This window comes from Sciurus vulgaris (assembly GCF_902686455.1).
Source record: "Sciurus vulgaris genome assembly, chromosome: 17".
Taxonomy (NCBI): Eukaryota; Metazoa; Chordata; class Mammalia; order Rodentia; family Sciuridae; genus Sciurus; species Sciurus vulgaris.
The window spans coordinates 71,590,017-71,613,308 of record NC_136478.1 but is presented as its reverse complement, the minus strand read 5'-3'; the positions used below and the strand labels follow the sequence as shown (position 1 = coordinate 71,613,308).

The 23,292-nt window shown below is 56.3% G+C and overlaps 1 protein-coding gene across 4 annotated transcripts; it reads right to left on the bottom strand.

Annotated features, from left to right (window-relative positions):
- Positions 1–20: 20 nt before the first annotated feature.
- Positions 21–20,649, bottom strand: BRSK1 (BR serine/threonine kinase 1). Of its 4 annotated transcripts, none has more exons than XM_079118136.1 (19): positions 20,598–20,649; positions 17,565–17,659; positions 17,396–17,481; positions 15,625–15,765; positions 12,675–12,791; positions 12,569–12,602; positions 12,426–12,494; positions 8,891–9,037; positions 8,389–8,420; positions 7,868–8,038; positions 7,297–7,394; positions 6,930–7,089; positions 6,634–6,694; positions 5,887–6,256; positions 5,405–5,453; positions 5,131–5,254; positions 4,338–4,536; positions 3,164–3,253; positions 21–335 (listed from the first exon to the last, which is right to left on the bottom strand). In XM_079118136.1, the coding sequence occupies exons 1-19, from the start codon at positions 20,644–20,646 to the stop codon at positions 178–180; spliced, it is 2,250 nt and encodes a 749-aa protein (XP_078974262.1). In that variant the 5' UTR covers positions 20,647–20,649; the 3' UTR covers positions 21–177. The 4 variants fall into 4 exon arrangements, with proteins under 4 accessions (XP_078974262.1, XP_078974261.1, XP_078974264.1 ...); XM_079118135.1 differs by lacking the exon at positions 20,598–20,649 and adding an exon at positions 19,337–19,840; XM_079118137.1 differs by lacking the exons at positions 21–335; positions 20,598–20,649 and adding exons at positions 372–793; positions 19,337–19,841.
- Positions 20,650–23,292: the final 2,643 nt, after the last annotated feature.

Genomic DNA, 23,292 nt, shown 5'->3' with positions numbered 1-23,292 from the left:
CCCCTGTATCCCCTGAAGCTCCCCCCGCTGGGCATGGCCTGGCGCCCCATCCCTGCAGGGCAAGGCCAGTTTCTGGGTCCCCCTCCCAACATACTCCTTGGGCCTTATTTACAGATTCACAGTTGGGGGGCAGGGAAGGGGGTGGAGGGGCTCCCCTCCTTCCCCGGCCCCCTGGGGTCAGGGTAAAGGGGTCCCGTTGGTGGCCAGGAGCTTCTTGTCCTTGGGGGGCCCTCGGCGGGGAGAGCCGCTCAGCTCAGGGTCTGGGCGGCTGGGTGGGGGCTGCAGGCTTCGGGGTGGGGCGCCGGCAGGCCGGGTCTGGGCCCCGTTCTTCTCATCTGTGAGGGAGGAAGAGGTTTTGTGCCGGCTCCAGGGCTGAGGTTCCGAACAGCTGGTCTCAGCAGCCTCAAGACCCTGCCGAGGCTGGATCAGCTTCTCCACCTGTGGGACTGCGAGCCGGTGAGGCGGCCAGGGGACACCAGTTGCTAACGAGGCCTGCCCTCCCAGATGGGGATGTGCCCTGGCAGCCCACAAGGCTTTGGAAACCAGCCAGTTAGTCCCAGTGAGGCCTGGGCCAGTTGGGCTTCAGGTGACTCTCAGGGGCAGCAACATAGAAGGTCAGTCAGAGGCTGCCCCTTACTTCCCGCTAGTTCCATGGGAATGGGGCCGGAGGGGCCACTGCATGTTGCTTGGGGGTCCCAGGCCCTCCAGGTTGGGCCCCTGACTCAGGCCACCCTCCGGTGGGGCTTGGCTTCCCCAGATGAAGGCTGCTTACTCTTGGGGACTCAGTGGAGATCTGGGGGCAAGGAAGTAGTCTAGCAATTTCCATGGGGGGCTGAAACATCTGAAGTCTCCTGATATAGACCGGGTTCTTCTAAGACTGCTGATGGCTGGGGGCAAGAGGGATGCTGCCTCAATACCATAGCAACACGTAAAGTTTTGCTTCTAGGGCACCCCGTTTTCTTTACAAGAAAGGTGGGCCCTCTTGGAATTTCTGGTTGCTGAGGCCAGGCTTCCTTGGCAAGAGGACCAGTAGGCTTAATTTTCCTTCTGGTTGCCCCAAGTACCCATAAAGGAGAACAGGGTTTCTCACCTGGGCACTGTGTGTGTGAATGTGCAGTGCCGGGCATTGAACACAGGGCTTTACCACTGAACTACATTGCCAGACCTTTTCTTTATTTTGAGACCATCTTACTAAATTGTTTAAAGCCTCGCTAAGTTGCTGAGGCCAGCCTCAAATTTGAGATCCTCCTGCCTCAGCCTCTCAAGTTGCTGGGATTACAGGTATGCACCACTGTGCCCAACTTCCAGCCTTTTAAAACTTTTTCTATTTTGAGACGGGGTCTTGCTAAGTTGCTGAAGGTCTTGCTGAGTTGTCCAGGCTGGCCTTGAACTTGAGATCCTCCTTCCCTAGCCTCCAGAGTAGCTGGGATTGCTGGTGTGCACCACCATGGCACTACTGACGTTTGGGGGCTTGGATACCCCCGGCTGTGAGGCAGCTTCCCTGGCCTCTGCCTACTGGACACCACGTGTGTCCCCTTGCTCTCTAGCTGAGTCAACTACAAATGTCTGCAGACACTGCCAGATATCCCCCAGGGATCTGTTCAAGGAATGTCCCCCAAAGATGTCCACATCCTAACTCTGGAACCTGTGACGATACCACCCACACACAGGGTATCAGAGGCCCTGAGCTGTGATCAAGGTGAAGCCCCAGGTAGGAAACCATCCTGGAGTACCTGGGTAGTGCAACTTGGCCACAGGGATCCTTAAATGACCTTTTCCAGCTCAAGTCAGGGTCATTACAGTGCTATGGGCTCTGAATGTAGAGGAAGGGGCTGCGGCTCAAGCAGCACGGGCAGTCTCTAAGAGTCGCAGAAGGCAAGAGGAGGCTGTCCGGAGAGCCTCAGGAGGCGTGGTGGGCCTTGGGTCACCCAGTGTCAGCTCAGTGATGCCAGCAGGGTGTATGATGATAACTGGTTTGTGGTCATTTGTTAGTGGTGCTCACTGACCCCGGGGCAAGGCACCCCATCAAGAGTCTCAGGTCTCCAGGGCAAAGACCTGACCCTGGGACTCAGCCTTCTCCAGTGACAAGGCACCGTGGCTCCTGCCCCATTGCTGGGTCTCCTTTGTCATTCCCATTCATGGGGGAGGGGACAGTTTGGGAGGGAAAGTGACATGTGAGGCTCATGCTGCTAGACTTCCCCAGGGCAAACAACTGTCCCCTGGTGGTCATACTGTGCCTGGCACCTGCATTCACTGTCCTGTGGGACCCGTTCCAGGGAGAGGCCACAGTGTCTCAGGAATGGGACCTGCTTTCCTGAGCAGGAGCTCCCATCACTTAGGAACTCCGGTCCTCACCGGCACCAAGGGTAGGCGCAGCTTGTGTGAGCGCTGCATCCCCCGGATTTGTCTGCTGGAATCCCAACCCCAAAGTGATGGTATAGGGAAATGGCCTTTGGGAGGTGACCAGGTCCTGAGGGCAGAGCCCTTGTGAATGGGGTTAGAGCCCTTGTAAGAGAGACTTGGGGAGCTCTCCTGCCCCCTCCATCAAGTGAGGACTGAGGGTGCAGCCAGTGGGTGCCATCTGAGCCAGGAATGGGCTCTAGGCAGGCACCGAATTTGTCAGTGCCTTGATCTTGGACTTCTAGCCTCCAGACTGCGAACGGTGAATTTCTGCTGTTTCAAAGTCATCCAGTCTATGGTACTCCCTTATCACAGCCTGAATGGCAACAGATCCAGCAGAGTGAGGCCTCTGCTCTGCCCCCTGGTTGCTGGGGACCACTAGGCCCTATCATCAGGGCTGTTAAGGTCTGAATCCTTGAATGCCAGTGACATCTGAGTCCTGCAAAGAGGACAATCAATTTGTCCCAGTTTTCAACTAAGAGTCTTGCATCCCAGAACCATCCCCTTAGTGCCAGGGAAACCAGGATGACTGGTCACATCCTCCAGAGCAGAGGTCCAGAACCTCTGTTGCCAGGATGTTCTACTGCCCCCAACTGAGTGGCTACTCCTGGAGGCCAGTGTCCAGGTTGCTAGGGGGTCTCTTCTGCTCAGGACATTATAGACAAGGCCTAGGCACGACAAGGGCCAAGAAGCCTGACTGGTGGGCTTGGCTTCCTCGCGCTGTGGCCATGGCCACCTGCCACCCACAGGCCCTGCCACCCACCTGCCAGGGCCTGCACAGAGGGCTGGTCGTGAGTGCTCAGCAGCTGCGCCTGGATGGTTTCCACCACTCGCTTGAAACGCCGGCTGGGACCTGGGGGGTAGGCGGACAGGAAACACAGTGACTCGGGATAGGGGTAGGGAAGGCCTCCTGGTCTGCAAAGCCCAGCGTCTCCACCAAGCAAAAGACTCTGCTCTAAGCCTCAATTCCCTCCACTCTGTGGGGGCAGCATGGAACCACAGTTTGCAAATGGGTCTCCACCTTGCTATTTAGGGAACTCCTCAAACTAGACACCTTCAACTTAAAATAACAACAGGTGTGGGTTTCCATTTAAATAGATGCTGTTGCTTATTTGTTTCTAGTTGAGGCCTTGAAGAGCCAGCCATGTAAGAAAAATAAGAGGGAGAGAAAAAGATTACAATGGAGAAAGCCCTGCGTTTTAGTCTTTAGGGGGAAGAAAAGAGAAAAAAAAAGAGCTGATTCTTTTCAGTGATGGGTCACCCAATGCTCCACGGCCACCTGGCTTAGAAGCTCTGCCTCTTGGGTGCAATTAAGATCAGTGACAAGGAGAGCAAACAGAGGCCCTGTTATCCACAGTGAGGATGCGGGACCCAGCAGAGTCTGAAGCAAGGCTTCCTGTGGTTTTCGTCTCTTGACCAACTCTTGATTGGTCATGGCTGCTTGAGTTAAATTTCTTGAGGCTGCAGCCAGGCTCTGTGGGGAGAGGTGCTGTGACCGGCTGATGTGGGACTGATATCTAGGGGCAGCATGCCAAGTCTTTGTCTCTCTCATCTAGGATCTTGAAGTAGTAGGAAGAGCTCTACTGTTGACCATGAAGTCAGGAGGTCCAGGCTGAGCCCCAGCTCTGCCATGGCTTACTGTGTGGTGTGGTCAAGTCCACTTGCCTCTGCAGGACTCAGTTTTCTCCTCTGTAAAATGGGTGGCTGCTAGCACCTCAGAGGCTGCTTGGGAACTCCCATGAAATGATGCACCTAATATTTACAATACAATATTTACAGAGCAAACTCCCACGGAGAGACCAGGGAAGAGAAGCAAGTGGGGGCCTGTGGGGGAGTCAGAGCGGCCGCCCTCCCGCTCCTGCGGCCCTCCTGGCCCACTCTCCTATCTGAAGGTCTTGGACACGGAACGTGGTAAGGAAGCAGTATGGTCGACTCACCGGAGATGAGAGTGAAGGTGACGGAGTAGATGCCACCTCCACTGCTGCCGTCCCGGCGGGGGGAGGGCTCTGGACCCTCGGAGGAGCTGATGTCCACCTGGAAGCGGACAGGCTTCTGGAAGACGGAGGGACCGCCACTGGCCTTGTACTCAGCCCTGAAGCTGGTCTGGGACAGCACACTGTGACTCAGGCTGGGGATCTGGAAGGCGAGAGCCGGATGGAGTGAGTGTGGCTATAGCCACAACTGGCCCTGGCGACGCCGAGTCCTCCGAGCCACTGGGGGAGCCACAGAAGAGACCCTGGGAGGCCCACTGCTTGCTGGTACCTGCAGTTCCCTCTGCCTTAAAATAACTGAGGTATCAAAGGAGTGGCTGAACAACTGGATGCCAACCCCAGGAGGAGCTGCAGGCTCCAGGACCACAAGGACCCACGTCTCCCTCCCGTCACCAGTACTACTGAGGGCCCCAGACACGCAAATGCCATTAGCACCCTGAGCCCAGAGACCTGCAGTCCAGCAGCAGACAGCCCTAAAGTCTGCTGGGAAAAGTGGCTCCTCCTGCCATCTCAGGCCTGGTGGCAGGGGGACGGCAACTCTCATCCTCCACTGCTCCCTGGAAACTGTCGTCTGGGCTCTGAACCTACAGGTCTCTGGGCACAAGAACCCTTTTCCGCCTCCCTGCCCCACACTGAGCAAACCTGATTAGAAAAGAACCCGGGGAGTCCCAGAAGGAGGACAGTGTGGGGAGGCAACCAGCGTCTGTGGATCTGGGGAGGCCAGGCTGATGGCTCTCACCGACAGGAAGGCGTGGACAATGTCCGCTTTGATGCTGCTGAGAGGTTTGTCCTTCAGCACAAGGAATATTTGTTCTTCTTTGTCCAAGGAGATGAAATTCCCAAACCAGGAGCGTTTTGCCAACCTGCACAGGGGTGGGGGACAGCAGGAGCAGGGCACGGAGGAGTGAAGTCCCCATGCTTCCCTCCCCGTCCCACTCGCTCCACAGGATCCCCCACCCCACTCACTGTGGATGATCCCCTCGCCCCCCTCTCCCCTTTCCAGTCCCACTCACTCTGGTGAGGACTCTGGCGTTAGGCTGGACATCTCCTCAGCGGTGGGGACTGGATGGGGAAAAGGAGAGAACGTGGTCAACACTTGTCCATCCATCGCCCAGGTGGCCAGCAGCCACCTCCTCCCAGGGCTTCCAGACCGGAGTGGGTGCGCATTAGTCTCCCAGCAGCTAAACCCCACAAGGCAACCTGCTTCGTGGGAGGCTTCACCGATGAGGCCACGACCCCTGGGTCGCGAGCCGTGGACCAATGGGGAGGGAGCCAAAGCAAGAAGGGGCGTGTTCTCCGGACGGCCCCTCCTCCAGGGCTGGAAGTTCACCTCTCCCCCACACCTGCACCTCTGCTCCGAAGCCCCTCTCAGCCCGCGCTCAGGACGCGTGAAGCCAGCCTTCTTCCTAGCTGGAGACCCCTGGGAACCAGCTGTTCAGCCCTCGGCGCCTTCCCCACTTTAGGACTCAGCAGCCCCAGCCCTTGCGTCCCATACCCTGCATCTTGCGCCGGTGGAAGCGAGGGGAGCCCAAGAAGCTGTTGCGAATGGAATTGAGACGACTCCTCCAGGCGGCTCCCCCGACGCCACCGCCCGGGCTGGGAGGCGGTGTTGTCCCCGGGGTTCCGGTGGGGCTGGCCCGGGGTGTGTGCAGGGGTGAGTGCAAGGGGGTACCCCCGGAGGAGCGCGGGGAGCCCGGGGGTCCGGGGAGGGGAGTGGAGCGGGCACTGGGGGGTGGAGGCTGCTCCCCGGTGCCTCCGCCTCTGGGGCCCCGGGAAGGCAGCGTCTGGGTTTTGGAAGTCGGAGAGCCCCCGCCTCGGGCCTCATCTCCAGCCCCGGGCTCCGGCGAGAAGGAGAAGACCGGACTCTGCGGAGGAGCAGGCCGATGAGGGCGGTCTACGATTCCCAGGAGGCGCCGGCCACACCGCCTTCGCCTGCCCACCCGCCAGGGCTTCTAGTCCCTCCCAGAGGCAGAGGTCTGCGCGGCGCGGGGACAGAGCAAAGCCCGGCACACAGTAAGCGCAGTTAATTTCTCCTAAGTGAATAAATGAACCCTTCAGACACACGGAAAACCCAATCCCAAGGAGGTGGGGATGGCCAAGTGACCGGCTGTGAGGACGCCTGGGCCTCTGGCCCTCCAGGGACAAGCAGGCTTCATGGGAATTGTCATTTCTGCTGCTCGACTTTTGCTACACAGTGGTTCACCCTCTGACCCCTCTAAATTCTCTGGGAACCTGGTCTTACCCGTGGGCTGCTTAGAGGGCTGGAGGACAGACCGGTGGAGGCTCCACTGACACTTCGGGATCTGCTTCCAGAAGAGATTAAAAAAAGAAAGAAAAGAAAAGAAAACGTTGCGAGGGTTTAAAAGGTTCAGACTTCCACTGGCTTCCACAGCCCTTCCAGATGAGGACACGAGGCCAGAGAGGGGCGGTGCCTTGCCCCAAGCACAGTCACATCTGAGGCTGGGTGGGGGCTAGAACCCTGTACTCCCTCCACACCGGTGGACCCAGGGTCCTTCTTGGAGAGGCAGGAACTCCCACCTCTGGCTGTGCTGGGCCATCTCCAAGGCCCGTCGGGTGGGCACTGGGGAGCCACCACCCCCAGCATCTGTGATGCTCAGAACCTCCATGGACTTGCGCTCTGGCCGCCGCTTCCCGTGCCGGCTCAGCATTGGGGAGTCCACACGCTTTCGTGGCGGGTCTGAGGGCCAAGAATTTCAGCCCCATTAGTGGCTGGGTTTGCCCAGCTGTACACCGCATTTACATAACTGCCTTGTAAATGCACAGGTGGGGAAACCGAGGCCCAGAGCAGAAAAGGGTTTTCATAAGTGTCCAGCTGTTTAAGCACAGAAGCCCAGGGCCTGTGGCACCTTCCTCCCTCCGGAATCCCGTGGTCTGGGCTTCTCACCAACATCATTGCGAGGAGGCAGGTCCTGGTCCTCACAGCTGGGATATCGTTCCTTCCGATCCAAAAGCAGATAATATATCATTTTTTCTTGGTTCTCCCTAAGACAGGGAGAAGGGAGGGGATGAGGAGAGAGCTGAGGTGGGAAATCAGTGCCCAGAGGTCTCATCTCCTCAGCTGCAGTGGCTTTCTGGGGCTCAGTCCCACCAGCAGTGAGGCCTGTGGGGCCATTTTTCTGGTTATCAATAGAGTTGGTGTGCCATGGTTCCGGGTGCAACACAGGTTCGCTTAACCCTAATAATAATAATACCTAACGCCTGGGTACTTCCTAAGTGCTTGTAAGTACGACATTGGGAAGGCACCGTCCAGGCCAGTCTCTGCATCTATTTACTTTCCCATCTAATACTTTCCAGGCTGGTCCCCAAGCTCCCACGCTGTAGCTGTAAACCACACCCCTTTGCTGTGGTCTGCGTGAGCACAAGGCCCTCGCGCCCCCTGCCGGCTTCTGGGAGAACTGCGGCAGCTAGTTCTATGCGGGCGAGGAGTGTGCACGCAGGGGTCGAGAGGGTCTTACTCCTCGCTGCGCAGCTCGCGGTGCAGGCGCTCGCGGTCCCTGAAGCAGCCCAGGGACGCCATGCTCTCCAGGACGTCGGGGTCCAGCTCTCCATTGGAAGGCAGGCTCCTCATGGCTACCCTGCGGCCCGGGGCTGGCTCCAGGCACGGGTCCGGCTCATGTTTCCCGCCCCTGGAGATGGGGAGAGACATTATTCGGAAACCTACTCACCTTGGGGCCTTCTTCATCCTAGACTCAGAGTCCCGGGCCTCAGCTTGCTCCTCTCTCAGGATCTCAAGACTCTGGGTCCCCAGGCCCTCGTCCCTCTGACCCCAGGCATCCTGGACTCCTAGGCCCCTCCTCCATCTGACCCCAAGCCCCTTCTGCACCTGTGGCCTCCTCCCCAGCATCCAGAAGTCTGAATCCCTATTCTCTTGTCATTCAGGAACTGTGGCATCTACACCCCCGCCCGCTTCCTCTCTGCTTTGGCTTCTATTCCTTCCTTTCTCAGGGACCCAATTGTCCAGTTGCCCCTTACTCACAGGTACCAAGGATGTTTCTGAATCTGCTCCAGCTGTTAGGAGGAATTGTAGAAAAGCAGAAATGAGGTCGCATGCACACAGTAGGCGTGGAATTAAATACTGACTGAGAGATTCCTAACCGTTCGGATGCTAGCCAGGGTCAGGATGACATTATTTCTCCACCTAGTGGCGGCTAGGTGCATCGCTCTAGGCACCAGCGGCCCTACTACGTCTTAGCTTCCTGCATGCGCAGTGTCATCCCTCAGCCCTGCGCGCCCTCGGCCGGGCCAGTCAGGGCAGGCGCCCTTCCGCCGCCTGGGGCTCCTCCGTCCAATCTTGCGCTACCTCCTCCGCAGTTGCAAGGTACAGATTTTGTTGGACTTCTGGCTGTGGCTCAGCTAGCGACCCGCGCCCCATGCCCCAGGGATCGATGGGCAGATCCTGTAAACCCCTTTCTATGACTCCTCTAGGGCTTGTGCCTTCACCCCCGACTGCACACCGCTGCAGGTCCCCCCAAACTCACGCTAAGCCTTTTTTCGGGCTCCACTTCGATCATCCCCCTCAGGAGGCTCTGGCAGTCTGGAGGGATGAAGTGGGGCATGTGGAAGACGCCGCGTTTCACCTTCTCCAGAAGCTGGCGGAGGTTGTCATCGTCAAAGGGCAGAGCCCCCTGCGGGAGAAACAACAGAGCCCCTTACACAGAGCAGACCATTTGCCAGGTGAGAGTCTCAGCACTGGACGCTCATCAGCAAGTTTCACCTCACCCCAAGCACAGGGGGTCGGGAGCTTTTATTGTCTGTTTGCGGATGGGGAAACTGAGGACTGATGCGCAGTACTAAACAGCAGAGCGGGGACTCCCGAGGGACAGTCTGGCACCAGTGCTTAAGGGGCAGGAATGCAGCTTTGGGGCTATTCCTTAAATCCAGGGTTCTCCCCATACCAGCTTTGGGAAGGGTAATCTTTGCTAGTTCATTCATTCATTCATGGAAAGGTGAGCTCGTGTGTGTCAAGGATCCAGCAGTGAACCAAACGAGCCCCTGTCCTCCTACAGGTCACACCACAGGCCAGGAGACCGCAGGTAAAAAGCAAACAGTTCCCCGATGACAGTGGTGGGGGAGGCTTCCTTTCCGTGGGAGGAGCCCTTGGAGCAGAGGCCAGAGCGCAGCTGAGCCCTGGTCCAATAACCTGTCCTCCTAGGAGGGGAGGACACAGAGAGGCAGAGACTGGTGGGCTGCAGCAGGAAGCCAGGAGCCCCTGCGGCGAGGAGGAGGTGAGGCGGGACTCTTCCCCAGCCCCGTCGGAGGGGCGAGGCCCCGCGGATACCCTGAGTTTGGATTTCTGATCTCCAGGACGGTTGGAGGATATTTCTACCACCAGTTTGTGGTACTTTGTTACACAGCCCTAGGACATCAAAAAAGAAAGGAAGAGCGTGCGCCTAGCACTGAAGGCATGCACAAGGACTGCAGGTGACAGCAGTGACCGAGGAGAGACGGGTGGCGAGGGTGCGCAGAGGTAGGTGGCAGCGGGTCACAAGGGGCCTCGCGGGAAGGCAGTGAGCACAGCGGCCAGCATGGTTTCTGGTGCCCGCCTCTGCCTGCGTGTTTATGCTGCTGCCGCTAGCTGTGTGATGTTGGGGAGGTAGCACCACTTCTCTGAGAACAGCAATGGGCAGGGACACTATCCACCTCAGGGACGGTGTCAGAAGGAGCTGCCTGGAGCAGTGCGGGGCTCACAGTGGGGCTTCTGCACCCATGGGCTGTTGTTGCACATCCAACAACGGTGCCCTGCTGCACCCCAGCTCCCAGCCAATTCACTAGGGATGGCACAGAGGACAAGACCACATCCCTCCCTGCGTGCAGCTTTGCCTGGGACGGCGGCAGGCACCACACACGGATGCCTGGTTACCAAGCAACAGTGACCGAGTGAGCAGCAGCTGCATTTGGAGGAAGACAGACAGTACACATTCAGACCTGTGGACAAAGGTGGAGTGTGTGAGCAGGGTAGGGGTCAGAGGCAGAGCAGTCCCAGGGTTAGCCAGGGTCCAGCACAAGGGGCAGCACTCGCTGGAGAAGACATGGGCCCGAGGGCTCTTCTAGTGTCCCAGTACAGGAGCATGTGGATGGATGACGCAGGTGTGCGTGGAGGCAGGAGGGGGTCCTGGGTGCTGCTCTCGTGGTCAGGAGGCCTGGGTTTGGCCCTGGTGCCTAACGCCTAGCCTGGAGCCTCCATTTCCTCCTCTCTGTGACGAGGACACGATGGTCCTGCCAGGAGGCATTGATGTGTGGGTTAAAAGTGAGGACAGTGACAACACAACTGACCCCATTGTCACGTTGTATATAGTCACCCTGAACGCTGGTCAGTGAGTGGGGACCACGGCTCCCCGGAGGACAGCTGGCTGTGACGGTCCTGTCCGTACGGCCGGCACTTCAGCTTGTGTTTGTGTGTCTCGTTTACAGACACCTTTGATGCATACTGTGCCACCAACACAGACTCAGGCCACCGGCACTGCCGCTCCATCTGGAGGAGGCTTGTCCCTCACTGGTGCTCCCTGAGGCTCCTCACGGTCGCCCTGTGCTCGGGGACACTAGCACAACGCTTGGGGGCCATGTTAAACAGGGAAGTCAACAAAAGCCACAAAAACACAGGTGCACAACACTAAGCAGACTGCAGAATGGACTGTGTGCAGGGTGAGAGCCAAACACGCAGAGGCAGGTGGCCGGTTAGTCTCAGCTGGGCACCGCACCCAGGTGTGTGGCTGGGCCACTGGGAACTCTGCTCTGGTGCATGTCCCGGGGGCCACTGTGGAAGGCCCTCAAGTGCTGTTCTGGGGTTCTAGGTAAGCTCTGAGAGGTGCATTTGCAAATATGCAGCCTGCCAATCTGGGGTGATAAACTGTTATCACGCATGATTCCTGAGCGCCACTCCAAGGGCTGTGTGCGACCTTTAATCGGAACCCTCAAGACACAGGTACTGATTATTCCCACTGTGAGGGTGAGGAGACTGAGACTGGGAAAGTGTCTTGCCTGCCCAAGGTCAGGGAGCAGGGATTGAACTTGGCCTTCTCACCACTGGCTGTAGAAGGCGGAGCTCTTGGGTGCGCTTAGCTGGCCGCCTGAGTGCCTCTGCTGCTCCCCCACAGGGTTCTGAGCCCCAGGAAGGCAGTGCCCGATTGGCCTCATTCCCCGTGGTGCTGGCCACATAGCCTAGTGGTTAAGAGACCAAAGGTTGATCCCAGGCCTGCCACTAATCGCTGTGTGCCCTGGACAGTCACTTCCCCTCTCTGGCCTGCTGAGAGCATCACGTGCAGTGATGTGCTTGGAACAGTGCCTGCATAGCTCACTTATTCATTCACGCTACTTCAGGGTGCACGACGTGCCAGCGCTGACAAAACAACAAGGCATACAAAGAATAAAGGCCTGACACGGGCCCTGACCTTGGGGAGCTTCTGGGAGAGAAGGGAGGGGAGATACCACTGAAGACATTGTGCAGGAAACACAGTGACACTGACAGTTGCCAGGAAAAGGACCGACTGCTGACCGCGGGGGCACTGACCTCACGGGGGTGAGGGAGGGGGAAGACGGAAGCCAAGAGAGGCTCCTGGGAGAAGTGGCTATGGAGCTGAGGGCTTCAAGAAGTCTAGGTATTCACTAGGCGAGCAACTGAGCTAGCAGCGATGCAAGTGTCCGGGCGAGGGAAGAGCGGGCACAAAGGCCCTGTGGTAGCAGCCAGCCTGAGAGCCCCCGGCCCCATTACACTGGTGGTCTAGATACTGCAACACCCAAGACACAGCCAGGAAACGGCCCTCGTCCCAAGCCCTCCAGCTGCTCCTGGGTGCCCCATCCCTTCTGGGGACTTCCTTCAACCCTCTCACAGGCCTGCGATTGGAAGGCTGGCTCGGCACAGGGCAGCTGCTGCAGGACCTGGGTCCGCGGGGCGCTGGTGCCTTCCCACCAGTTAACTGTCCGGGAGGCACCCCGAGGCGGGGATGCTGCACAGGGTTCTTTGCTCCACCAGGCAGGGCTGCTCTGGAGTCGGGCGCAGGCAGCGGGGTGCCTTACCACGAGCAGCGCGAAGAGTATGACGCCGCAGCTCCACATGTCCGCCCGGCGGCCGTCGTACTTCTCCCCCTGAAAGGGAGAAGGCCCGCGCTCGCTCTCCTCTGGGCCCTCGGCTCCCCGCCCCGCGCCTGCCCCGCACTCACCTTGATCACCTCTGGACACGCATAATGGGGGGACCTGAGAGCAAGAGTGGAGTGAGCTTCCGGCCAGCTTTGGCCCTCCCTGGGGACTGGGGCCGGCCCCACTCACCCGCAGCTGGTCTCCAGGAGGCTGTCCCCCACTTGCAGGGACGCCATACCGAAGTCTGCGATGCGGATGTTGTTCTTCTCATCCAGCAGCAAGTTCTCTGGCTTCAGATCTCTGTGGCTGAGACAGGCAGGTGGAGTCAGCCTTGCCGCCACCCAGGCAGCCAAGGCCCCATTCACTAGCTCCGAGTGGGACACTTCTGGCACCTTTTTATGACAATCACAATGTGCCCCGAAGTCTAAAGCTGCCCCATGCACCCAACCAGCTTCCCCGTCAGCACCTCAGGGCAAACCTGGCCTCATGTTCGGCGGACACGCCCACCCTTCCAGGGATATTTCGCAGGTGATCCCAGACATTGTACCAGTCTGCGCACACTCAGGTGAGCAGGTGCAATGTGAGACGTTTTGAGGTTAAGAAGGGTTGATATTGAGCTGGTTCTTTAAAATGTCAAAATATATCCATACTGAATAAAAAGCCCACTCCACCCCACCTGGTCATCCCTCCCTCAGGACCCTCTCACTCCTTAAGGGGTCGGTGTCGAAGTGGGGAGGGGCTATAGGCCTCTGCAGTTCCTATTCAGGGGGAAGTCCAGTGACTGGGTCAGGCTGTGTCAGTGACGGCGAATATTGCTCCCTAGGGGACACAGTCTTCGTATCAGGGTTGACACCGTCCCCTCAAAAGGAGGGGCTGAGAGTTAAAATGGGCTGCATGTGTGAGCCCCTCACCCTGATCCCCACTGCACCCCAAACATCCCAGAGGGACGGCGAGTGATCAAGGAGGCTAGAAGATGAGGGCTTCCGCTGGGCACCTCAGGCAGTCATAAGGTGCTGCATAGTTACTACCTTGTTTGGGACTGAAAGTGATTCAGTGAGGAAAAGGTGAGTCCTCACGCGGGTGTTCCTAGGACGAAGAATGAGCGCCAACCCTAACTTGACAGCATCGACAAGAATCGACCAGAAATGGACCCCGGACCTAAACGCAAGAGTTGAACCCACAGCCAGGGATGGTGGCACATGCCTGTCATTCCAGCTGGTGTGGGGGCGGGGGTGCTGAGTCAGGAGGGTCACGAGTTCAAGGCCAGCCTCAGCAAGTAAGAGAGGCCCTAAGCAACTTAGGGATACCCTGTCTCAAAACAAAAAAACAAAAAGGGCTGAACCTACAACTTCTAGGAGAAAGCACAGGAGAAAGTTCAATTGAGCAAAAGTTTCTAAAACAGGACAGAAAAAGAATGAACTGTAAAAGAAAAAAACAATTAACAGACTAGAGCTCATCAAAATTTTAAAATGTTGCTGGGGGTGGTGGTGGTGCACACGTAATCCCAGCAACTGGGAAACCTGAGGCAGCAGGATCACAAGTTCAAGGCCAGCCTTGGCAACTTAGCAAGGCCCTAAGCAACTTAGTGAGACCGTGTCTCTAAATAAAAAATGAAAAGATTGGGCATGTAGCTCAATGGTAAAGTACTCCTGAGTGCAGTCTCCAATATATATATAAGTTATTCCTAGAGTTATCTCTTCTTCCTAGAGTAAAAATCGTTACAACTCCCTAGTAAAAAGACTGAATGTATGGGCTGGGGCTGTAGCTCAGTGGTAGAGCACTTGCCTAGTGTGTGTGAGGCACTGGGTCTGATCCTCAACATCACATATAAATAAATAAAATAAAGGTCCATCAACAATCAAAAAATACTTTAAAAAAGACTGAACATATTTTTGAAAATAGCTAAAAAGTGGGCAAATAATCTGAACAGTCATATCTCCAAAAAAGATATACAGGGGAGATGGGAATAGGAGAGACTGAAGAATGGATCAGACATCACTTTCCTATGCTCATACATGCATACACGACCAGTATGTAACACCACAAACGTGGGAAGCCATGCTCTACGTATGTAGGACATATCAGAATACATCCTAACGGGGCTGGGGTTGCGGCTCAGTGTACAGTGCGTGCCTAGTATGTGTGAGGCACTGGGTTCAATTCTCAGCACCATATATAAATAAATAACATAAAGGTTCACACACAACTAAAACAAAAAAAAAAATTAAAAAATACATTCTACTGTTATGTATAACCAAAAAAGAACAAATAAAAAATCAAATAAAAAAGAAGATATACAAAAGGCCAATAAGCATGAAATAAGACGCCCAACATGAGAAATCATCAGGAACTTCAAAGCAGAGCCACAACGAGGCACCGTTTCACATCCACTAGGATAGTTGTGATCAAAAAGACAGGAAGCAGCAGGTGTTGGTAAGTACATGCAGGGGCTGGGACCCGCTTTGGAAGACGGTCTGACAGTCCTCAAAAGACCAGAGCCACCATTTGACCCAGCAATTCTCTAATGAATTTACCCAGGAGAACAAACACACAGGTACACGCAGAAACTTAAACAGGCATGTTCTCTTGTCCTTGAGTGCCCATGTTACCCATAACCGTCAAGGCAGGGAAACCCAAAAGGTCTGCTAATGGATGAACAGAGAAGTAAAAGATGATCTGTCCATTCCATGGAATATTACTCGGTCATGGAAAGGAACAAAGTGTTGACACACTGCAGTATGGACAAATCTTGAGGACGTTTTGCTAAGTACAAGAAGCCATATGAGGCCATATACTGTGTAATTCTATTTATAGGAAACGTCCGGAGAGAAAAGCCACTGAGACAAACACAGGGGAGTGCGGAGTGACTGATTAGTGGATCTGGGGTGTGAAAATATTGTAAAATTCCATGACTGTGATGCACAGCACTGCAAATACATTAAAACTACTGAACGGTACACTTAAAAAAAGCTGGACCATATGGGTGGTGAGTTATATCTTAAGAATATACAAAAGGGAAAAGATTTCTTTTGGGGCGACTACACAGACTTCTCCTCTGCCTTTCGTGTGCCCCAAGGCAGCCCCTCCACACCTCCGTGGCAGCACTCAGCCCAGCCTCCCCCTCACGCTGCCCCCTCACCAGATGGAGTAGCTATGGCAAAAATCCAGGGCAGACACAATCTGGCGGAAGAATTTCCGGGCCTCCTTGGGTGTCAGTCTCCCCTTCTTTACCAGGTAGTCAAACAGCTCACCCCCAGAGACGTGCTCCAGAACCAGGTACCTGAAGGATACAGGGGGGCAGTGGGCTGGAAGGGGCATGTGGAGGACCACAGGGCCTGGTCTTCCTCTTCCAGTGGCCTCTGAAAATCAGAGACCCCAGTTCCCTTGAGTCCTTGGGGGAAGAGACTTCGATTCCCAGAAGTCCCTGGAATGAAAACACTCCAATTCCCAGGAGTCTCTGGGACAAATGACTCCAATTTCCACCAGTCTCTGGGAAGCTCAGACAATTTCCACTAGCCCTGGGCAGCAGAGACTTCCATGAATACTTCAGGAAGACCCACACTTGGACTCCTAGGCGTTTCAGGAGAGAAGGAAGCTCCATTGGCACCTGAAGTCAGAGACCCCTAGGAAATAAACACCCTACTGCCATTAATCCCTGGAAAGTCACACCTCTATTTCCCAAAAGCCTCTGAGATGAAGAGACCCCAATTCTCACTCACTCCTGGGTAGTTAACGATTGCAGTATGCACCACGGGTAGACTACCACTCCCATCAGTCCTGCGAGGTTAAAAACTGCCGACTCCACAAGTCTCTGCAATGTAGAGTACTAGTTCCCATCAGCCACCTGGAGCCTCAGGACTTCAAATCCCATCAGGCTCTGGGGGTTAAAGCTCTAATTCCATCACCTCTTGGGAAGCAAAAGCTCAATATATGAGCTCTTGGACAGCCAAGATTCTGGGGTAGAACACAAACTCCCATGGGCCCTCCTCCCAATACTGCCAGTGGAGGTGAGTGGTAACTCTACCTGTTGAGACAATGGCCCTCCCGTCTCCGCACCCGAGAAAGCTTGAGAACTACAATTCCCATGAGCATCTGGGCCAGGGTAGCATCAAGACTGAGAAATCCAGTCGCACAACTGATGGATGTTGGAGTCACTGCATCCAGGGAACTGGGTGGTGGGGGCAGGAGGTCTGTCTCTTCTACTGCTGCCCAGGCCATCTGTCCTTTGGGCCACCAAAGTCTAGACAGAGAGGCCTATTCTCTGGAGTCAGGACAGCTGGATCCTGTCCCCATCCTTTCCAGGGGGTAGCTCTGAGATACTGACTCAGAACTCCTAAGCAGGCCCCTTTTGGAGTGTCCAGGCATGGCACCTGGACCGGTGGAGGGGAAGGGGTCTTCCGTACTCCAGCATGTGTGGGAGTTTGGGAAGCGCCTCTGGGCTGGCTAGGCTTCACTGCCTCACAACCCCGGGGCTGGTCTGCCCTGCTGAGTGGGCTCTGGCCTCAGCGTCCACACTGCCCAGCAGAGGACGTTCCCTCGGTGCAGCACCACGCGGGCGGGGCTGGGGAAGCAGTGGGAGGCTCAGCTCCACCCCAGACGGGGCCACTCAGGTCCTTGGCCAGACCACCCTGAACATGCCTGATCTCGTCTGATCTGGGAAGCCAAGGGTAGGCTTGGTCACTGCTTGGAAGGGAGGGCAACTCAGGCCCACTGTCCTGCCCCCAGCATCAGGCCCTTCTCAAGTCAGCCCTGGAGTAGCCTGGGGCAATCCCTACAGCAGGGCAGGGGCTGGGCCTTCAACGTCCAGCCAGGGAGCCCGGGATGCCCAGGCTCCTCCGGGCCCTTTCTGGAAGGGCCTCATCCTGGCAACGGGGTGGGAGCACAGGGGCTGGGTGTCTATAAATACCTACAAATATTTCTTGTTCTCGTAGACGTCGTGCAGCTTGAGGACATGTGGGTGCTCGATGAGCTTCAGGATGGCGATCTCCCGTTCCACCTGAGGGCCCGGGATGCAGAGATCAAGGTCAGCATGGCCTCCCAGGCTGTCCCAGGCCCAAGGGTGCTCCACCACACACACACCTTCATCAGCACTGACTCCGACAGCTTCTCCCGGTTCACGATCTTGATGGCAACCTTCTGGCCGGTGATGCAGTGGACCCCGAGTTTAACCAGCCCTGGGGAGCAGGGTGACAGTGTGGGTGATCTCTGGAGCCCTCGCTCTCCCGTCCTAAGGCCCCTTCACCACTCTGTTTCCTCCTCCTTCCCCGCAGGCTGTTTCATCCTCGGCCTGCATTGCCCTGCACTGAACACCTGGGAGCTCACGGCTGCCATTCCCATACAGCACAAGCCCACCGCTCCCCGGACCCAATTCAGTTCTGCCCGACTGTACACTCATTCCTTGTCCCTCCACCAGCCTCCCCTACTCCCACCCCAAGTCTGTCCTTCAGGTATGCCTGCCTAGGTTTGTCCTTCCGTATTTTCTTTGTCCACTGTTTCCGTACTTCTCTCTCCCCATGAAACTTCTTACTATCTTGACCCCTTGCTCCCATGAGTTCTCTGCCTTTCAATCTTTTGCAAATCCCACATCTCCCAAAGAATATGATCTTATATTTTCCCCCCTTACCTCTCCATCCTTCACCTCTCCAAAACCTGATTTCTCAATTCTTTTCTGATCTTGTTTTAATAGCAGCCATACTTGAAATTATACAAACTCCAAGGATATGTCCAGTCCCAGCCCATTCCTCTCCAGGTTCTTTAACTCCAGGACCTAAGCTCCCAAACCACAGATGTAGTCCTTCCTCCCCTAGACCCAGGGCTCCAGAGCTCACCCTCCTCCCTCAGACCCAGGGCTCCAGAGCTCACCCTCCTCCCTCAGACCCAGGGGGCCAGGCCCAACCTCCTCCCTCAGACCCAGGGCTCCAGGCCCAGCCTCCTCCCTCAGACCCAGGGGGCCAGGCCCAGCCTCCTCCCTCAGACCCAGGGCTCCAGGCCCAGCCCTCCTCTGACCAGGTGTCCAGCTTCCTGACCCCTTCCTTCTTCCCCACAGGGCTCAGGAATTCAGGTCAGCAAGACCTTTGCACTCCTGGGATCAGGATCTGGAGGCCGACCTCTCCATTTCCTGTCTTGGGCTTTGCCCCTCGGCTTCACAGAGACCCTGCTGCGCTGCCCTGGGACACTGATGTGGGCACCAGTCTCACTCCCATCCATCCAGCAGGAAGGAGGCTACGGGCAGCTGCCAGTGTTTAGCAACAGCAAAAGCTGATTCCCCTTGCCACGGCTCCTCCTGGGAGATGTGCCTCCTCTGCAGCCCACCTCTCCACCTCTCCACCTTTCCATCCCATTGCACACTGAGCAGTGTGCCAGGGCAGGGGCAGAACGTCTAGACCCCATGCCCCTGGCACCCCAGCTGGTTGCCTGGTTCACAAGGTCCCTAGACCAGAGGGCAGTGGGAGGAAAGAGGCTCCCCAGGATGGAAGCTCCTCCACCCAGCCTGCGGCGGTACTGCAGAGCTCCCAGAAGCAGCCAGCCCGCGTCCGCACCGCCTCCGTCCCCACTGTGCCCTGGACCCCCTCCAACCTCTGCCCCAACTCTCAAACCCAAGAGTCCAGACCCCTCTTCCTTCCTCACACCCAGGAGTCCAGGCCCCAGCCTCCTCTCCTCCAGGCCCCCCAGAGACAGAGTCCCCACCCCCTCTATCCTGGGGACCTGCAAGTCTGGATACCAAGTCCCTTCTCTGTGACAGGACCCAAGGGTCTGGACAGCAGGCCCCTGCCCTCTAAGTACCCAGGTCCCTCCCTCTGCCCCACCTGCACCCTGCCCAGGCTGCAGGTATCCCCTGGGGCTGGACTCACCTGTCTGTCCCTTGCCCAGCGTCTTCTCCAGTCGATAGGGGCCCACATATTGGGCGTGCTGGGGTGGGTGGGGGTGGGGGTGGGGGAGGTGGTAGGCGGGGGAGCCCCCGCCGCCTTCCTTGGCCCCGGACGACATGGTGCCCTTGGTTCCGGCCCGACCGGCCCCCCGGCCGCCCCCCCTGCGGCCGGTCGCCCCGTTCCTCCGGTGGGGGCCGGCGACAGCTCCGTCCCGGCCCCCCCGGCTGCTCCCCACCTCTCCGGGGGTCCCCAGGGGGCTGGGCTGGGCCCCCCCGTCGGCGGGCCGCGGAGCTGGGGGAGGGGGGGCTGGCCCAGGGGGGGGTCAGGCCCCGGGAGTCGGCATGACCCGGGGGGGCTGCGCGGCCCCCCCTCCCCAGCCCGTCCCTGGCCGCCCCCCCCTGCCTGCGCCTCCCCGCGCCGGGGGGGTCTGAAGTGCGGGCCGGCGGATGCTGCAGGCCGAGGTCCCCCCCGCCCCCCCACGCGCCCTCTCTCCTCCGCCTCCTCCTCCTCTCCGCCTCCCCCCGCCACCTCGTCCTTTCTCTCCGGCACGCTGACATCACCATCCGGGGACTCCGGGCCCTTCCCCAAAGTTAACCCTTTCGGAGGGGGGAGGGGGTGGCGAGGGGCGGGCCTGGGAGCTGGAGGGATGGAGAGGAGGCAGGAAGATGCTGGGAGGGGTGGAGGATGCAGGAAGAGAGAGGATGCGAGAGAAGACAGGGATGCAGGAGGAGCCAGGGATGCAGGAGGGAAGTGGATGAAGGGAAGGATGGAGAGAGACATGGAGCCCACAGACAGAGGCAGAGATGGAGGCACACAAAGAGGGAGACTGACAGGCGAGATGGCAAGAGAGATGCAGACCACCAGAGGCAGGGGTGAGGCAAGAGAGAGACGCAGGGAGGCGGAGGCAGGGGACCAGACAGAAGAGAGGGAATGGCGGGCAGGAAGGGCAAGAGACACAGACAGGGCGAGAACCACTCAGCAGAGGTGCGGGCAGGGATGGGAATGTGATGTGGAGAAAAACAGACGGGATGGCAAGATAAATGCAGAGACAAAAAGAGGGATACAGTGGGAACTGCCAGGGGACATGGAGGGTGCACACTGGTGGAGGAACCAGTGCTGGGCAAGATGGGGACAGAGCAGAGGCACAGAGGACGGGGAGGCAGGGGCAAAGAAGGGAAAGAATTTTGGGGTATTGCTGCCCCAAGACTGGTCTCTGTTCCTCAGGTCCCCCAAGATCACCCACCCTGTGCTCTTTGGCCAAGCTGTATCTTCACCAGCATAGGGCCCCACATCTCAGGGTGCTTTTGGATTCTCTTGCTCCTACGGAGAAACTTCCAGAATCCCCTGAGGTCCCATAGTGTTTTAGATTCCTAGGCATCTGTGCTTGTCTTGGGTCCTGGAAATCATCATACAAGCCCCACTGTAATCCATTTATCTCCGCTGTGCACATCCATGTATCTGTGCTCAGTCTGTGGATTAGATTTCTTTTAAAAAATATTTAGGGCTAGAGATATAGCTCAGTTGGTAGCGTGCTTGCCTTGTAAGCACTGAGGCCCAGGGTTCAATCCCCAGTACTGAAAAAAAAAAAAATTTAAAGGACACAATACCTTTATTTAATTTTTACTTGGTGCTGAGGATTGAACCCAGGGCCTCAGGCATGCTAGGTGAGCACTGTACCACTGAGCCACAACCCCAGCCCCCATTAGATTTCCATATAATCCAGACTCCTCTATTTCAGATACTCAAAGGCATTGGCACCCTTTTAATCCCTAAGTCCCCTATAGAGTGTGCTGTGAGACTTTAGGCTCCTATGAGATGCCCAAGTCTATGGATGCAACCACTCTTGTTCCGTGAGTCTTTAACGAGTGCTAAATCTGAGTCAGGCACTATTCCAATGGGTAAGGATATGGCAGGGAACTGGATCTGCACAAATGCCTACCCTGTGTTTCTCCCATGATAGTGGAGAGACAGCTGATCGACAGGGTAAACAAACAAAATCATTGTTAGACATGTCTGACAGTGCTGGTCCATGCTGAAGAGGTGACTAATGTGGGAAAGGGGTTGGGAGTGTCTGCTGAATGGAGTATGATCTTAGACACAGTGGCCAGGAAGCAAAAGGAACTATGTGAACAGCCAGGGCAGTCCGGAAGAGGAAACAGTAAGTGCATACATAGGTCCTGAGGCAGAAGTGTGCCTGGGTGCTACAGGGATATTGAAAGGGCCAGTGTGGCCAGAGAGGAATGAGCAAGGGAGAGATTGGAGGTAAAGAAGCAGATTTACACAGTTTTAGAAGCAGGGTGGCCATATATCCTGGGTTATGCCTATGTAAGTATTAATTTGGTCTCTTTTCTCTCTGAAGTGTCTCACTACAGAGGGAAAGTTATTCGATCACATTCCTTATAGGACATTTTAAAGCCCAAGGCTTTTATAGGGCACATGTGGTTTTTCATCTAGACTACCAGAGTATTATTTCTACAATCATATATACAATATTATATCATATAATGTCATGTGATGTATGTACATTCATATTATACTATAGGCATTACACATGATATGTACACTATGTTATAGATAGACCTTACACAGATGTCTACACCCACACCTGTAAATGTGTCATGTGGCAAAAGTAACTTTGCAGATGTGATTGTGTTAAGGATCTTGAGATGGGGAGAGTGTCTTGGTTATCTGGGTGGTCCAATGGCATCACAGGATGAAGGAGAGTCAGAGTCAGGGAGATGAGGGGATGGAAGCAGAGGTCAGAGTGACATGGCCAAAAACTAGGGGAGGAGGGTGGCTTCTAGAAACTGGAAAAGGCAAGGAAAAGTCTCCCCAGGAGCCTTCAGAAGGAATCCTGCTGACACCTTGATTTCAGCCCACTGACACTCATTTTGAACTTGTGCTCCCCAGATGGTCAACATAATAAGTGTGTGTTGTTTTAAGACACCAAGTTTTTTGGGAATTTGTGAACAGCAGCAATAGAAACTAATACAATAGAGGCCCAGATCCCTGTCCACATCACAGAGCTGCAAACACCCACAGCCCTTCCTATCTTTGCCCCAAATATCCCCTTGCACAACTAAGGCCAGCAGGTACTCAGTATCTCCGTACTGGTGGCCCCACCTGAAGTTGGGCACACGCTTCTAGATGGGGAGGGCCTCCTATGCAGACCAAGATGTGGTTTCTTTAAGCCCAGCACCAGGCAAACACCCTGCAGACCTAAGCCCCATATCTGATGCACAGAGTCCTAGGGCTTCCCTTCAACGGGGCTCTCTTGGCTTTCTGAATTCTGACTCAGGTTCTGATGGCCTCCACAATTCCGTCCTCTCTGGCTGGCAGGAGTCAGGTAAGAGTGCCTGAGGGATAAGAGAGACCCTCACTGCAGCCCCACTTGACAAATGAGGAGACTGAGGACCAGAAAGTGGTTGTGTATTATGCACAGCTTTTGTATTAGGGCTGAAACCCAGGACTCCAGTAGTGGGAATAAAATCAGATCTGGGCATGCGGTGGTGATGCCTGTAATACCAGTGACTCAGGAGGCTGAGGCCAGAAGATTGCCAAGTTTGAGGTCAGCCAGAGCAATTTAGGGAGGCCTTGTCTCAAAATAAAATAAAAAGGTTTGGGAATGTGGCTCAGTGGTAGAGCGCTTGCCTACCATGCACAGGGTTCCGAGTTCGATCCCTGGCACCTAAAAAGAAAAAGCCTAGGCACCAAGCTCCTGAGGGGAAGCGACCAGTCCGACAAGCAGCGAAAGTGGGCGTGGCTTGCGAGGGGCGTGGCCCAACCGGAGCAGCGGGCGCGCTAGTTGCTGAGGCGGGGCTTAACGGGGAGAGGCCGAAAGGCCTAGAACAGGGGAGGGGAACATGGATGTGGGCGGGGCCTACGCCGGCGTGGGTGGACTTTGCGATGAGGAGGCGGGGCTCGCTAGGGGACCGAGC

What these genes read in the sequence shown, in the direction of transcription:
- BRSK1 (XM_079118135.1), bottom strand. Translation starts at nt 19,472, where the DNA reads ATGTCGTCCGGGGCCAAGGAAGGCGGCGGGGGCTCCCCCGCCTACCAC. An exon ending in AGCCCGAAAAAAGGCTTAGC is followed by an intron (nt 8,421 to 8,890) that starts GTGAGTTTGGGG and finishes TCCTCCTAACAG; the next exon opens with CTGGAGCAGATTCAGAAACA. An exon ending in CAGAAACATCCTTGGTACCT is followed by an intron (nt 8,039 to 8,388) that starts GTGAGTAAGGGG and finishes CCCCATCTCCAG; the next exon opens with GGGCGGGAAACATGAGCCGG.